Here is a 17,056-nt window from a genome sequence, read left to right as displayed (position 1 = left end):
CATGCTGAAGTGGGGATATCGTGAAGATGTGGCAGACTGCGAGTGTGGACGGGGCCTCCAGACTTTGGAACATCTCCTGAGCTGTGACATGCTGCACGACACACACACTGTAAAGGATCTTGCAGAGGCCATTGACGTGACACTAAAATCTGCTCACTATTGGCAAACAGTTGTGCGATGACACGAAAAAATAAATCCATTGAAATGAATCAACGTGTCCTTCCAAAGACAGCTCCAATCCAGTGGAAGTTGTAAATTCCCCAGCAGGACAAAGCTTACAAAGCTATGTCAATAAATTCAAGACTTCCACACTAAGATGTGGATTTGAGTAGATACTTAACTTTCCGGCACTTAGATAGGGAAGTGGCAGCGGTCAAGAGTTCACTGAATACTCTGGGCAGTGGCTATATTTGTAATTTCCATAATTGAGCATGTTTCTTCTTTTCTAAAACCCTGAGACAATTTGACATTGGTGGCACCTAATTGGTGGCAAAGATGCACTGCAGCAAATACATCTGTCCCTTTGCTCCATCTAACTGGTTTTGATTCTGACCTCCAGAGCAGTCTGCAGAAGATTTGCACATTTTCACCGTCACAGCGTGGCCTTCTCCCAGGTGCTTCAGGGTACTGTTACATCCCATCAAAATGTTTCGTGTTTAGCCTCTGTAAATTAGCGGCCGTAAATTGACCCTGGAGCAAGTGGATGGCGGGAGGAGCGGTAGGGGGTAAACGGGCATTTATAAGAGAATGCAGGGTTATAAGTGGGAGAGTGCGATTGCTGGAATGGTTTCGAGGAATTGCATAGATTTGAAGGGCTGATGGATGCCTTCTCTTAATATTCAAGTTCCTATACAAATTTAATGCAGGTTGAACACTGATTTTGCTTGTGGAGGAGTGAGGAGGGTGGAGGATGGGGGAGGAGGTGGTGACCCGAAGGCCGGAAGCCGGGGGGTCTCCCCTCCAGCTACCCTCGCCTCGTCCCCCCACCAACGCCGCTGCCACCTCCTCCTTCTCCCCCAGAGTCGCCAACACATGGCACCTTGGCACCGGCAGCAGGTGAGAGGGGAGGGAGCCCCATGGTGTCTGAGCAGGCACACTGAGACATGAAGTGCTGGAGCAACTCAGCCGACAAAACCAGTCTGAGGAAGGGTCTCGATGTCACCTCTCCGTGCCCGTCCTCCAGAGATCCTGAGCCGCTGAATTACTCCAGCACTTTGAGACCTGTCGGCGGGTGAGGAAGGGTTCGCTGGTGCACCTTGCGAGTCGGGAGAGGGGTCGGAAGCCGCCCGGGGCTACAAACGGCCAGGGAGACGGTGGGAGCCGGGGATGGGTTGGCAGGTCCGTCCGCCAAATCCGACATCTGTTATAAGGGGGCTGTTAAATCGTGGGGTTACTGCATTGTCTTTGCGAAACAGTTAGCGGGGAAGATTGAGAACACAGTTGATTCTTTCACGACGGAGGGACACGACCAGAAAGAGCGCTCGCCACTCGCAACGCCACCTGTGGCTGCCTATGGAATTTCAACTGAGCTCTCGAGATATTCGGGGTGGGCCATCAGTTGCCAGAAAATCAGTATTCAACATTCAATGTAATCTAGATTAATTATAGATCAGAAATTATTACTTGACAAACCTGAGTTATTTTTTAAAATATGGTCTCCATTTATTGAATTTTTAGAAAAGTAAATGGGTTAAAAGTTGAAACTTGAGTTAGGGGTTGGATGTACAACTGTGGTTATTGTCTCCCGGATCTACTCCCTTTAATTTTTATAGTTATATCTTTTTTTTAATCCTCTTATTCTCTCTTCCCAATAGTTTATAGTCTTTTTTTTTGTTTTGTTTTTTTTCCTTCCTTCTTTATTTTTTTATTTTCTCTTTTTAAAAATTTAAAAATTGAAGCTATGTAAGAACTCTGTAACAAATGTGTTTTTTATTTCTATTTGTACATATGCTTTTCAAAAATTAAAAAAATAAAAAAAAATTAAAAAAATATTACTGAACCAAACATTTGAGAATTATTGTGTCACTTGAAAGTTATTAGGAAGGAATTATCATGGCACTCACTGCAAAGCTATGGTCCTAGTAGAGAGGTGCCACAAAACAATAATGGAAATAAAGCAGACAGTTTAAAAGTGAGGTTTTCAAGCCAGTTCTTCTTATGAGACCAAATCACAAGAGTCCATATCAAACTATTTGGTCTCTGCTCGTGATTCAAGTTTAGTTTAGTTTAGTTAAGTTTAGTTTATTCTCATGTGTACTGAGGTACAGTGAAAAGCTTTTGTTGCATGCTAACCAGTCAGTGGAAAGACAATACATGATTACAATCACGCCATTCACAGTGTACAGATACATGTTGAAGGGAATAACGTGAATTACGTATAGTGCAAGTATTAAGCTAGCAAAGTCCGATCAAGGATAGTTTGAAGGTCACCAATGAGGTAGATAGTAGTTCAGGACTGCTCTTTTGTTGTGGGAGGATGCTTCAGTTGCCTGATAACAGCTGGGAACAAGCTGTCTCTGAATCTGGAGATGTGCGTTTTCACACTTCTATATCTTTTTCCCAATGGGAGAGGGGAGAAGAGGGAGTGGCCAGGGTGCGACTCATCTTTGATTATGCTGCTGGCCTTGCCGAGGCAGTGTGAAGTATAAATGGAGTCAATGGAAGGGAGGTTGGTCTGGGCTGCGTCCACAATTCTCTGCAATTTCTTGCGGTCTTGGATGGAGCTATTCCCAAACCAACCTGTAATGCATCGCGATAAAATGCTTTCTACAGCACATCGGTAGAAGTTGGTGAGTCTCTATTTTGCTGTAATTTTATGAAACTTTGTGAGCTGACCAAGGATATCAAATGAATTTTTGAACTTTTACAATCCTGAACAACTCATGGGCTGATGTTTAGCATATAATTCTCTACACATGTAAGATAAAATAGGTTTGGGAGCCATATTGAGAACAGTCGTGACTTATCTTTCTCCAACCTTGGAAACTGTTGATGAATCATGCATCTTGGGTTTGACCTCAGTGTTAATCATTTGGTGAACAAGTCGGCTACATTGTGATTTCCCTGTCCAATCTCTCTGTCTTTTTGAAAGCTCTGGGGTGCATCTTTCATCTGTAGAAATTCAGAAATAAACAATTCTGCTTTGGCCATTATTTTTCCTTGTTGCAAAATAAGCTCACTCCAGTTTTGCTACATTTGACCGGCTGGAGGGGTATATCCAGGACCTTGTGCACTACCCGCTCCTAGTTAATAATAATTCATACATACTGGGATAGAAAAAATTACATTTAATACTGTGTAGGAAAGAACTGCAGATGCTGGTTTAAATCGAAGATAGACACAAAATGCTGGAGTAACTCAGCGGGACAGGCAGCATCTCTGGAAAGAAGCAATGGGTGATGTTTTGGGTCGAGACCCATCTTCAGACCTGAAACCTCACCCTTTCCTTCTCTCCAGAGATGCTGCCTGCCCGCTGAGTTACTCCAACATTTTGTGTCTCTCTCAGAATGCATACTATTTTTAGGATGATAATTGTAATGGAGGCCTGTGGGCCTGATTGCAACCACAACCCCAACAACTTTGCCCATCTCTGTACATCAATATGAATTGTGCTACTTACTATGACACTCCTGACATAGCCAGCTGTCTCCAGTGCCTGACAAAAATAAAGATTGCAGGTAAGAATTGTAAAAAATGGCAGTGAAAGTTCGGCAATAGGTTGCAGCACAATGTTATATTTTTACAGTGTTCTTTCTTATAGTTTTACTGTTCTCCCTTTGGTACAACTAATGATGCATTCAGCAAGTGCAATATATAAAACATTTTATATTTCTGACAAGAGATGCTAAATAGCAAGTGATAATTTAGAAATAGGAGAATGTAGGGAGGACTGTACATGTTCATTTGTGACTTCACAAAAGCATTCAACCCTTTCAACTTGTGGAACACCCTTCTCAACATTGCTGACAAGCCATGATTCTGATCCAGAACCAGGGGACACAGTCTAAGAATAAAGGGGAGGCCATTTAAAACTGAGTTGAGAAGAAACTTTTTCACCCAGAGAGTTGTGAATTTGTGGAATTTTCTGCCACAGAGGGCAGTGGAGGCCAATTCACTGGATGAATTTAAAAGAGAGTTAGATAGAGCTCTAGGGGCTAATGGAATCAAGGGATATGGGGAGAAGGCAGGCACGGGTTACTGATTGTGGATGATCAGCCATGATCACAGTGAATGGCGGTGCTGGCTCAAAGGGCCAAATGGCCTCCTCCTGCACCTATTTTCTATGTTTCTATGTGTCTAAGTCATCATGGATCCAAACCCAATGTAACCCAGACTGAAGAGATGGCTGTCTTATCAATTTAACTCTCTTCTCATTCTTCCTCACCACATTTTTGCGCTTCACTTCCAAGAATCTCCCCACTGGACCTAATCAACAAGATGAATGGGAGACTGTTCCACTTTTAGTGAAATAGTGAAAGGCTTGGATAGAGTGGATGTGGAGAGGATGTTTCCACTATCGGGAGAGTCTAGGACCAGAGGTCGTAGCCTCAGAATTAAAGAACATTCCTTTAGAATGGAGATGAGGAGGAATTTGTTTAGTCAGAGGGTGGTGAATCTGTGGAATTTTTTGCCACAGAAGGCTGTGGAGGATAAATCAATGAATATTTTTAAGGCAGAGATAGGCAGATTCTTGATTAGTACGGGTGTCCGGTGTTATGGGGAGACAGCAGGAGAATGGGGTTTGGAGGGAGGGATAGAACAGCCATGATTGAATAGCGGAGCAGACTTGATGGGCCGAATAGCCTAATTCTGCTCCTATCACTTCTGACCTCATGGCTTTTGCCACCTCTACTCCAGAGCTTGTTCACTGATCATTTGAGAGAACACTAATCACCTGGCCAGGCTCACTTTCCATCATCAGGTCCAATATGATCCCTCCTCGAGTCAGAATGTTCACATACTGTTTCAGGAAACCTATCTTGTATTCACCTAACAAAACCTGCCCCATCTGACTGCCTATTCTATCTGTGCCTCTCATAATTTTATAAACGTCTAACAGGTCTTCTAAGGTTCTATTCCTTTCCAACAATCTAGCTTGCACAACTTCCATTGAAAGTTATTGCAGAGTAATTGCCTTTTTCCCTCCCTCTAACGGAGATATGGTCAATGGCATTTCCATCAGCCACTGTGTTTTGCTATTGGATGGAGAACATTTCAGTGTAGTCAACACTGGGGTTTGGAAACTCTGCATAGACTGGATTCTGAATCTGCGATCTCCTGGTCTGAATGAAAATGACCATTTTATTTAACCAGAAATGTTTAATTCGGGGCAATTGCTTTATGCCCAAAATAAAATTCTTATCAAAACCTTTTTAGTTGCTTGGGAAAGCTTAAATCAACAGCTTTCCCTGTCAAAGAATAATAGTGGGGTGCATGTCATTTTGTGGGTACTGTACAGAGAGCAATTAGCTGCTGACTTGAAATTTAAAATTTGCAAAGGAAAAATAAATTTTGAAAAAGAAAAATCAGGGTTATGTTTAAAACAATTAAAATGCTACCTTGCTAAGATCATCAATGACATTTTGTTGTTCCATAACTTGCATCCGAAGAAACTCAATTTCTTTCTCGTCGTGAAAGGTCATCTCTAGGTCATTTAGAGAGCTTGGTCGGCGAATGGTCCCCACTCTCTCCTTCTGCATGGAGAATTAAAGACATAAGCAACATTTAACTGCATTTGGGAAAGAAAATGTCGAAAATATAATCATTCTGCATGTTTCCAACCTATTTGACATGGCAATTGTCTCACTGTTAAGAATAATACATCATAAATCGTGAGCCAAACAATTCCAGAACAAATTGAAAATACTGCAGTGATATCCCTCAAAAGCAGAATTTTCTTAAAACTACTGTATGCACTTTTAAAAGTAGAATCTGCATAAGCCTTGACTGAAGGGTAAATATATTATTGCATTTATGTTAAACATATTATCGCATTTACACAGTATTAGTAATAAGTGAAGCAACAATGTTCACGTTGACTCTTTTATGTGCATTGGGCCTCTCCTTGAAATCTTGATACTTTTCGATTGCCGCCCCTCTTAAGCTCTGAATGAATTATACATCTGTGTAGATTTTGAAGACTTCAACAGAAATGAAAACCTACCTTGAAAATAAACAAATACAAGCACTCTTCAACTTACATAATAGGAGAATTATGTAAACTCGCACTTACGTAAGCAATTGGTCAGTCTTTTTAAGGCAGAGATATTTTTAAGGCAGAGATAGACAGATTCTTGATTAGAACGGGTGTCAAGGGTTATGGGAATAAGTTAGGAAAATGGAATTAGGAGGCAGAGATCAGCCATGATTGAATGGCGGAGTAGACCTCATGGGCCGAATGGCCTAATTCTACTCCTATAACTTGTGAACAATTCATATTGGGTGGTCCTGTTTAGAGAATGACCTGTGCTGTTACAAATGGTGGATGGCGAGGGCTTCCCATCTGCCTCTTAGATATAAAAGCGTCACCCTGGCTCGGAGCGACACTGGGAAGATGCTGGAGTCAATTATAAAAGAAGAAATTGCAGATCATTTGAATAGTAGTAACAGGATCGTTCCGAGTCAGCATGGATTTACGAAGGGGAAATCATGCTTGACTAATCTTCTGGAATTTTTTGAGGATGTAACTAGGAAAGTTGACAGGGGAGAGCCGGTGGATGTGGTGTACCTTGACTTTCAGAAAGCCTTCGACAAGGTCCCACATAGGAGATTAGTGGGCAAAATTAGAGCACATGGTATTGGGGGTAGTGTACTGACATGGATAGAACATTGGTTAGCAGACAGAAAGCAAAGAGTGGGGATAAATAGGTCCCTTTCAGAATGGCAGGCAGTGACTAGTGGGGTACTGCAAGGCTCGGTGCTGGGACCGCAGCTATTTGCAATATACATTAATGACTTAGATGAAGGGATTAAAAGTACCATTAGCAAATTTGCAGATGATACAAAGCTGGGTGGCAGTGTGAAATGTGAGGAAGATGCTATGAGGTTGCAGGGTAACTTGGACAGGTTGTGTGAGTGGGCGGATGCATGGCAGATGCAGTTTAATGCGGACAAGAGTGAAGTTATCCATTTTGGTGGTAAGAATAGGAAGGTAGATTATTATCTGAATGGTGTGAAGTTAGGAAAAGGAGACGTACAACGAGATCTGGGTGTCCTAGTGCATCAGTCAATGAAAGGAAGCATGCAGGTACAGCAGGCAGTGAAGAAAGCCAATGGAATGTTGGCCTTCATAACAAGAGGAGTTGAGTATAGGAGCAAAGAGGTCCTTCTGCAGTTGTACAGGGCCCTAGTGAGACTGCATCTGGAGTACTGTGTGCAACTTTGGTCTCCAAATTTGAGGAAGGATATTCTTGCTATTGAGGGCATGCAGCATAGGTTTACTAGGTTAATTCCCAGAATGGCGGGACTGCCATACGTGGACAGACTGGAGCGACTAGGCTTGTATACACTGGAATTTAGAAGGCTGAGAAGGGATCTTATCGAAACATATAAGATTATTAAGGGGTTGGACACGTTAGAGGCAGTAAACATGTTCCCAATGTTTGGGGAGTCCAGAACCAGGGGGCACAGTTTAAGAATATGGGGTAGGCCATTTAGAATGGAGATGAGGAATTTTTTTTTCAGTCAGAGAGTTGTAAATCTGTGGAATTCTCTGCCTCAGAAGGCAGTGAAGGCCAATTCTCTGAATGGATTTAAGAGAGAGCTAGATAGAACTCTTAAGGATAGCGGAGTCAGGGGGTATGGGGAGAAGGCTGGAACGGGGTACTGATTGAGAATGATCAGCCATGATCACATTGAATGGTGGTGCTGGCTCGAAGGGCCGAATGGCCTACTCCTGCACCTATTGTCTATTGAAAGTGACGTGTAAAATCCGGGTTAAATAGGGTTTCACGGAACATAATCCTTTTGTAAGTCAGGGAGTGTCTGTACATAAGCATTGAAACAACCACATCCTTTAAGCAATTAAGCCTTCAGATCAGCTTAGATGAGGCATCTCGGTTGGCCAAAAGGGCCTGTTTCTGTGCTGTATGACTCTATGACAAATACAACTCAATGCTAATCTGTGTGGAGTTGTGGACAATGCTCATTAAAGACATGATGTCAAAGTACTGGATCAGTCCGATTTAAACATATACTCTGTGATAAGCCTTTTTCACCAGGGTTGAGTGCTCTCAGGATGAGTATGTCATTAAATTCTAGAATCAAAGCCGATGATTTACAGTCCATTAATTTTATTGGAAAAGTTATCGAGAGCTGTGGGTATGGGATTTGCTGGTGTGTTTTCCTTTTCACACAGTAAGGGAGGATATTGATGGCAAGGGAGTACCTCGAAGTGTGGTACTCAAATCGTACGGGACGGCTAGCCATTAGGTTAGAGGAAATCCTACTTAAAAGGAGTTAAATTGTCTGCTCAGCAACCCACATGGTGTTGCACAATAAAGTAGAGGAGAAGGAGAGAGCAGGCATTGGGAGAAGTCAGATAGAGTAGGGATTACGAAGACAGAGCTAAGAGGAATAACACCTGAGAATCAAACATTTCAGGGCTTAAGATATCTGAAGTCAAGTCAAGTCAAGTTTATTTGTCACATACATATACAAGATGTGCAGTGAAATGAAAGTGGCAACGCCTGTGGATTGTGCTAAAACTACAAAACAGAATAGAAAAAAAAATGTTTAACACAAGAAATAAATTAGTACAGTAAAATTAAATTAGTTCCTGGTGATATGAGAGTTAACAGTCCTGATGGCCTGTGGGAAGAAACTCCGTCTCATCCTCTCTGTTTTCACAGCGTGACAGCGGAGGCGTTTGGCTGACCGTAGCAGCTGGAACAGTCCGTTGCTGAGGTGGTATCTAGAAAAGATACTGTGGAAGAAAGGGAAGGGAAATAGCAACATTTATTAGGGAGAGCATCATGTAGTAGAAACAGGGACACAGCTATGAAGAATACAAAAGTAGAATCCATGTGGATTGAGATAAAAGATAACAAGGAATAAATCCCATCAATAGGTGTAATTTGCAGACCCATTAGGTTGGAGAGTTGGAGCAAGATATATGTAGACAAATTAGGGAAATCCATAATAATGAGAGATTTCAACAATGCTCACTATTAATTAAATTGAAGGGGTGGGTAATGGAAATGGTGAATAGAATCTCTACAATTTACAAGACATCCCTTTCAGATACAATATGTTAAAAAATTCAACAAAAGAGAATTAGCTATTATAAGGGAGAATTAACTTGTGCAGATAAGAAGTATAATTAAGGGAATGTTTAGCCCCATGGTAAAATATGATTCAAGAAGGTAATTGAAAAGAACACAAGGACAATGAAAACCTGACTAAAAAGGGTGAACAGAGTTGAGAGTCTGAGAACAGAACGCGAGAATCTGAAGAAGTGTCTCGACCCGAAACGTCACCCATTCCTGCTCTCCAGAGATGCTGCCTGACCCGCTGAGTTACTCCAGCATTTTGTGTCTATCCCGAGAAGATAAAATTGGCAAGTGTTGGAAAAACTGATGCAGAAAAACAATGGGATACTCAATATTCAAGAGAGTGCAGGAAAATTCATTCTGCCTGAAACAATCAACATACTAGACAATCAGGAAACTGCATGACTGAAGATATAAGGGAAAACCTGATACCAAAAATGTGAGGGTTCATGTTTCAGGAAAAGATGGACGGATTGGATCTCTTTACCTTGAGAAAAGACTGAGTGGGAGTTAATAAATTTCCTTAAAGAGACGAAAGCTTTTGGTAGAGGATATGAAGGCAAAGGGGATGGAGGGTTAGGCTGATAAATTTAGATGAGGAAAGTAGGAAGAAGGCTTGCGTGAGGCTGAAAAAAATGGAATGAATTGGCTGTGTTGGAGTCATAATGTCATAGCGTCAGAAAGATGCACAATGTGAATCATCTCCTGTGGCTCAACTTGTCCATACCAACTTTTAGTTATTTACAGATACAGTGCGGAAACAGGCAATTCAGCCCACCGAGTCTGCACCGACCAGCCATTCCCCGCACATTAACACCATCCTACACACACTCAAGACAATTTACACTTATACCAAGCCAATTAACCTACAAACCTGAAGGTCTTTGGAATGTGGGAGGAATCTCGGAGAAGATCTCGGAGAAACCCCAAGTGATCAAGCAGACAACGTACAAACTCCGTACAGACAGCACCCGTAGTCGGGATCGAACCCGGGACACCGGCGCTGCAAGTGCTGTAAGGCAGCAAGTCTACCGCTGCGCCACCGTGCCGCCCTAAACTAAGTTGTCTATCTGAGCTAGTACCATTTGCCTGTGTTTGGTCCATGACCACAGAATCCTTTTCTATTGATGTGCCTGTCTCAATGTGTTTTAAATGTTGTAATAGTACTTATTCTCTGACAGCTCACTCCCTGCATGCACCACCCTCTGTGTGAAGAAATTGTCCCTCAGCTCCCTTTTAAATTTATCTCCTCTCACCTTAAATCTGCGCCCTCTAGTTTCAGTCTCCCTTATCCTGGGATGAAGTCTGTGAGCATCCATATTACCTAGGCCCCATATGATTTTCTATGTCATTATAAGGTCATCACTCCAAGGAGAAAAGCACCAGTCTACCCAGACTCTCCTTCTAACCCAAGCCCTCCCGTCCTATTGAATAATCTGTTCCTGAGCCATATATTCAATATTAACCTATGCTCTTTGGTGGAAAGAAATGTAAAATTATTCATATCCTGCAACTCCTTCCTCCTGGGTAATATTCACAATCTGTTCCGTGTTGCTTAAATCAGCCTTAATGTTATTGTTTTCGTGCAAATTTCTTGATTTAACTGTTTCCAAAAGTTTAATTGGTTTTGATGAGAATTTCATTTTACACAAAGGCTTTAATTATGACTTGCTTGTATCATTCCAATGTGTTTTCCTTGGAGATTTAACTCGGTTTCTATTCCAATTGGTTCTCAATGAGCCAGATGAATTATTTTTGCGAAAAATAAATGTAAATTTGTAAAACCAAATTCATGTACTAATATGACAAGCACATTTCACCAAGCTACTGATTATAATAGCTAATCCACAGAACTTGAGCAATTATTCTGTGAAAATGTGGCTGTGGTTAAACAAATTTATGTAAATTTTGGTTTAAGATGAGTGAGGAGAGTACCCTGCCAAAGACTAGACTTGATCATTTCCTCAGGGGAATTAATGCATTTGAAAGAGGGAAACTATTATGCTGAACGTGCACATAAATGAGTGAATATACCATCATGTTGCCAGTCTGAAGAAGGGTCTCGACCCGAAACGTCACCCATTCCTTCTCTCCAGAGATGCTGTCTGTCCCACCGAGTTACCCCAGCTTTATGTGTCTATCATATTGTTGAGATTCAAGTCAAGCCAAGTGAGTATATAACATATATATGGCATGTAGGAGAGTGCAGGTAGAATGGAACTTTTTTCCTTGGAGTATTGACCTTATAGAGAGGCACACCGTGACCGGGTCATTCAACAGGACTGCTGGGCTTGTGTTGTAAGGAAAAGCTGGATAGGCCAAGTCTATTGTCCCTGTAGGGGCGATTTTATGAAGATGTATATAAAATAAAGCGGTCAGAGTGTTTTCTCGCAGGGTAGAGGAGTCTAAAACTAGAGAGCCGATGTTTATGGTGAGTTTTAGTTTTAGTTTAGTTTAATATTGTCACGTGTACTGAGGTACAGTGAAAATCTTTTTGTCGCGTGATATCCAGTCACTGAAAAGACTCGACATGAATTACAATCAAGCTGTCCACAATGTATAGATACAGGATAAAGGGAATAACATTTAGTGCAAGATAAAGTCCAGTATACTCTGATTAAAGATAGTCTGCATGTCTCCGATGAGGTAGATGGTAGGTCAGGACCACTCTCTAGTTGGTGATACGATGGTTTAGTTGCCTGATAACATCTGGGATGAAACTGCCCCTGAATCTGGAGGTGTGCGTTTTCGCACTTCTATTCCTCTTGTCTGATAGGAGAGGGGAGAAGAGGGAGTGGCTGGGGGTGAGACTTATCCTTGATTATGCTGGTGGCCTTGCCGAGGCAATAGTGTAATTGCATGAAGTGTAAATAGAGTCACAGGAACATGCCCAGGATATCTCCATGTAACTGGTTGCTATCTGTCATTTTATTGCTGGCCACCTGTTTTTCAACTTTATTGCTCTGGTTTATGTGCGTCATATTTAACTTCATTTTGATGTTATCTTGTTTTGTAGTTATTTCTCTCTTTCCCCCTATCTTATTCCTGTATTTTGCCTTTGACTGAAGGGTATGCTGACCAAATGATGTTGATATGGCCTACTCCTGCACCTATTGTCTATTGTCTATTGATATGATGACAATGCCTACCTTAGCCTTCCACCAGTTACACTATTCCCATGCCCATTTTATCTGTTTGCCTTTGGCTGCATAAAAATCTTACGGTTCTTTTGGTTGTCTTCAACCTTAAGTACACTCTCGCCACCTGTGGACTTAAGCTTGCCTCCAAAACCCACCCATCTGCTCACTCCTTTATCGATTTGTTTTAGTTTTAGTTTTTAGTTTTAAAGATACAGCGTGGAAACAGGCCCTTCGACCCACTGAATCCCCGCATGTTAACACTATCCTACTCACAATTTCCACTTATACCAAACCAAGTAACTTGCAAACCTGTACGTCTTTGGAGCATGGGAGGAAACCGAAGATCTCAGAGAAAGCCCATGCGGTCACGGGGAGAACGTGCAAACTCCGTATAGACAGCACCCGTAGTCGGGATGGAACCCGGGTCTCCAGCGGTGCAAGCGCTGTGAGGCAGCAACTCTACCGCTGCGCCACCGCGCCGTCGGCCAAATGAATGATTACTCTCCATTTGTTACTTCACACCTTCACTTTTCTTTTCCTTCATCCCAATTCCTTCTACCTGCATAACTTTGGATGGATTAGGGAGGCACAGTGGTGCAGATAGTAGAGCTGCTGCCTCACTGCGTCACCAACCCAAGTTCAATCGTGACCCCGGGTGTTGTCTTTGTGAAGTGCGCACATTCACTCTGTGACTATATGGGTTTCCTCCAAGTGCTCCAATTTTCTCCCACATCTCAGAGAAACTTCCACCATTGTTCCAAAACTGTTAAAACATAATTGTACCAAACAATAGTCCAACCGCACTTGGAGTAAGCCTCCGCTGCTTGGAACCCCGGTACCAAAAAAAATAAAGATCTTCTTCAAAATGTTCAACGAGGAGCAGCCCGGTTTGTGTACGGTGACTTCAGACGACAATCCAGTGTAACCAAAATGCTCACCGACTTAAACTGGGACTCCCTTGAAACCAGATGCCAGATGCTCAGATGGACTCCCCTTCACAAAATCATCAACAAGGACATCGACCTCGATGTTAATTTATACGTCAAAGAGAAAACAACAAGATCCAGAAGAAGCCACAACAAGCAACTTGTAGTTCAACAAGACACATCTACTCTCTACATCCGATCTTTTCTCCCTGAAGCAGTTTCCCTCTGGAATGCCCTCCCACAATCCTCTGTTGACATGCCCACCTACGCAAACTTCAAGACCTCCATCCAGGCCCACAGATGGCAAAGACCAGACCGCGAGACCAGACCCACTCTAGTCAACTTCCAGTATAGGTGGACTCTTTGGAGGTGATGACTCCAAGGTACAAGATACATGCTTGTTAGTAGGGCAATTGGCCGCTGTTAATTGCCCCCACTGTGCAGTTTCAGTTTCAGTTTAGTTCATTGTCACGTGTACCGAGGGGAGTGAATGAGACAGGGTGCCTGTTTAGTGCTTTTATTGTTGGACTGTGGGTGATTGAATTAACATTTTGTTCAAGATGGCCGCGCCGTTGTGTATGGCTGCCCCCCGTCAGATGTGCAGCACTTTGGTCAACGTGGGTTGTTTTTAAATGTGCTACACAAATAAATTGACTTGACTTGACTTGAATGAGATAACATAGCACTAGTGTGAATGCGTGATAGATGGTGGGTGTGAATTCAATGGACCAAAGGGCCCATTTCCATGGTCTGACTCTATGCCTTCCTGATTTTCCCATAGATCTCAACTCTTCTGAAGTGTTGAATTGGAGGGGCAGTTGTGGAGGGTCACAGGTGGGCAGATTGGGACGGCAATCAGCTGGTGTTGCCCTTGTGAAGATCATGTTTAACCAACATCTTCACAATCTGTTATGGCCGAGCATGCTTCCACCAGCAGGAAAGATTCCAATTTTCACAGCTCCTCTAATTATGGTGAAGGAGAATATCTACAATCAGGGCAGCCACGGAAACGAGCCAGAGAATGTCAAAGGCACGTACGAGTTTGCGGACACAGGTCAGGGAAGATCTCTGAGAGGTTTAATGCTATGAAGGGACCAGATGTGGCAAATCACCTGAATGAAAATAGATCGACCACCATTCACTAACCAAGTGCTGCAGGGACTCTGACACATGAGAACAATAAGGGCAAGGCAGTATCAGCAGAGGCAGATGCAGCTGTCTGAAGACCAATCAAACATTCAAACTAGTGTAGGAAAATAACTACAAATGCTGATACAAATCGAAGGTATCACAAAATGCTGGAGGAACTCAACAGGTCAGGCAGCATCTAGGAGATTTTCCTGGATGCTGCCTGACCTGCTGAGTTACTCCAGCATTTTGTGAAGCATTCAAACTAGGTTGGCGCGGTGACACAATGATAGAATTGCTGCCTCACAGCGCCAGAGACCCAGTTTCGATCCTGACTACGGGTGCTGTCTGTGTGGACTTTGCACATTCTCCCTGTGATCTTGTGGGTTTTCTCCTGGTGTTCCGGTTTCTTCCCACATTCTAAAGACGTGCAAGTTTGTGGGTTAATTGGCCTGTGAATTGTCCCTTGTGTGTAGGATAGAACTAGTGTACTACTAGGGGTGATTGCAGGTAGTCTTGGACTTGGTTTCCATGCTATACCTTTAAGGTAAACATTGTGGTATTGCAATAATCAATGAACAATATAAGAGTTGAATGCATACAAGAACACCTCTTAGTGATGTTATTAGTAAATGCCACACAGTAAATGCCATTAATGCTGTGGACATTTTAACAGAAAGCTTCCATAGAATCTTCTAGTAAGATTGTTTAGTGCAGCATGGGACTTTTGTATTTATTGAGAACATAACATGTATGGCAGCAAACCTGCTGTGACTAAAATGCTTCTCTCTTCTGGAGCATGAAAGTACAGAAAGCATGTTTCTCACTGAAATAAAAAGGTTAAATTAGCTTGCCTAAAGGAATACAACTAACATGGTTTCAAAAGAAAAGGTGATGGGTTCCTCTAGAAATAAAATAAATTAGGTATTGGAGATTCATAACAGAAAGTTGTCCAGTATTTAATACTGCCTTGGGATATTGGTGTGGCAATAATTGGAACTGTTGTTGATTTATTTGTTTTCAAAGCTCTGATTCATGAGAATTTCAGACAATCAGGTTAATTCAGACTTGTTGGGGTGACAGATACATGGATGCTCAATACTAATATTATCATGGGACAAAATCCAGGGAGAGCAAGCTTTGTTCATCCTCGCTGGGAAACTCAACGTCTTACAAATTCTACAACTAATTGTGGAATTTGGAAAATCTGTTCAGCAAGCTATAGGGAAACAAATCAATATTTGACACTAAAAGCTGGGACCGGCAGCGTCTCTGGAGAGAAGGAACGGGTGCTACTCAGCTTGCTCCAGTGCTCACCACAATATTCAACCTCTCATTGGCCAAGTCCGTGGTCCCTGCATGCTTCATTGTACCGGTGCCAAAGAATGCCCCTCCAGCGTGTTTAAATGACTACCGACCGGTGGCCCTCACCTCGGTTGTCATGAAATGCTTTGAGAGGCTAGTCAAGAAGCACATCTGTGCCCTCCTTCCTCGCAACATGGACCCACTACAGTTCGCATACCGTCCGAACAGGTATAGGGAAGCAAATCAATTTGCACACCGCTGCACACCAGGTTCTGCACACCGCTCTCTCTCATCTGGACAACCAGGGGGGCTATGTGAGGATGCTGTTCATTGACTTTAGTTCAGCATTCAACACAATAGTCCCCAGCAGACTGGTTGAGAAGCTGCTGGAACTGGGGCTTAGCACCCCTCTGTGTGCCTGGGTCCTGGACTTTCTCACCGCCAGGCCCCAAGTGGTCAGGATGGGGGAACACACATCTAGCTCCCTCACCCTGAACATAGGATCCCCCCAGGGCTGTGTCCTTAGCCCCCTACTGTACTCCCTGTACACACATGACTGTATGGCCAGGTTCAGCTCAAACTCCATCATCAAGTTTGCTGATGACACTGTGGTGGTGGGCCGGATCTCCAACAACGATGAGAAGGCCTACCGGGAGGAGGTGGCTGATCTGGCACTCTGGTGTCAGGACAATAGCCTCCTCTTGAATGTCACTAAAACGAAGGAGCTGATTGTGGACTTCAGAAGGGCTAAACATCCAAGGATGTACACGCCACTGGAGATAAATGGGTCTACTGTGGATAGGGTGAGCAGTTTTAAATACTTGGGAGTCCGCATCACAGAGGATCTGACGTGGGCAACGCACATTGCCGCACTGGTGGGTAAGGCAAAGCAGCGCCTTTACCACCTTAGTCAACTGAGGAAATTCAGAGTGTATCTGAGGATCCTTCATTGCTTCTACTCTGGGGCTGTAGAGAGCATCCTGTCCGGCAACATTACAGTCTGGTTTGGGAACAGCTCTGCCCAGGACAGGATGGCCCTGCAGAGAGTAGTGCGTTCGGCCGAATGCACCATGGGAACTACACTCGTCCCCCTGCAGGACCTATACATCAGGAGGTGCAGATCCAGAGCAAGCAAGATCATGAGGGACCCCTGCCACCCCAGTAACGGACTGTTCCAGATGCTACGATCAGGCAAACGCCTCCGCGGTCACGCTGTGAAAACGGAGAGGATGAGACGGAGTTTCTTCCCACAGGCCATCAGGACTGTCAACTTTTATAACCCCAGAGA

General features: G+C 43.2%; 1 protein-coding gene across 15 annotated transcripts in view; it reads right to left on the bottom strand.

Moving 5' to 3' along the window:
• Nucleotides 1-17,056, bottom strand: part of jakmip3 (Janus kinase and microtubule interacting protein 3) — a 316,671-nt gene that overhangs the window by 105,641 nt on the left and 193,974 nt on the right. For all 15 annotated transcript variants that reach the window (XM_078413662.1, XM_078413661.1, XM_078413664.1 and 12 more), the window contains 2 exons: nt 5,559-5,693; nt 3,620-3,655 (listed from right to left, as the gene is read on the bottom strand). In XM_078413662.1, the coding sequence (XP_078269788.1) occupies nt 3,620-3,655; nt 5,559-5,693 (171 nt within the window). The remainder of the gene's footprint in view (nt 1-3,619; nt 3,656-5,558; nt 5,694-17,056) is intronic.

The sequence above is a fragment of the Rhinoraja longicauda genome, chromosome 16, assembly GCF_053455715.1.
Source record: "Rhinoraja longicauda isolate Sanriku21f chromosome 16, sRhiLon1.1, whole genome shotgun sequence".
Classification (NCBI taxonomy): Eukaryota; Metazoa; Chordata; class Chondrichthyes; order Rajiformes; family Arhynchobatidae; genus Rhinoraja; species Rhinoraja longicauda.
Note: the sequence above shows the minus strand (reverse complement) of the source record. Positions and strands in the feature narration are given on the sequence as shown.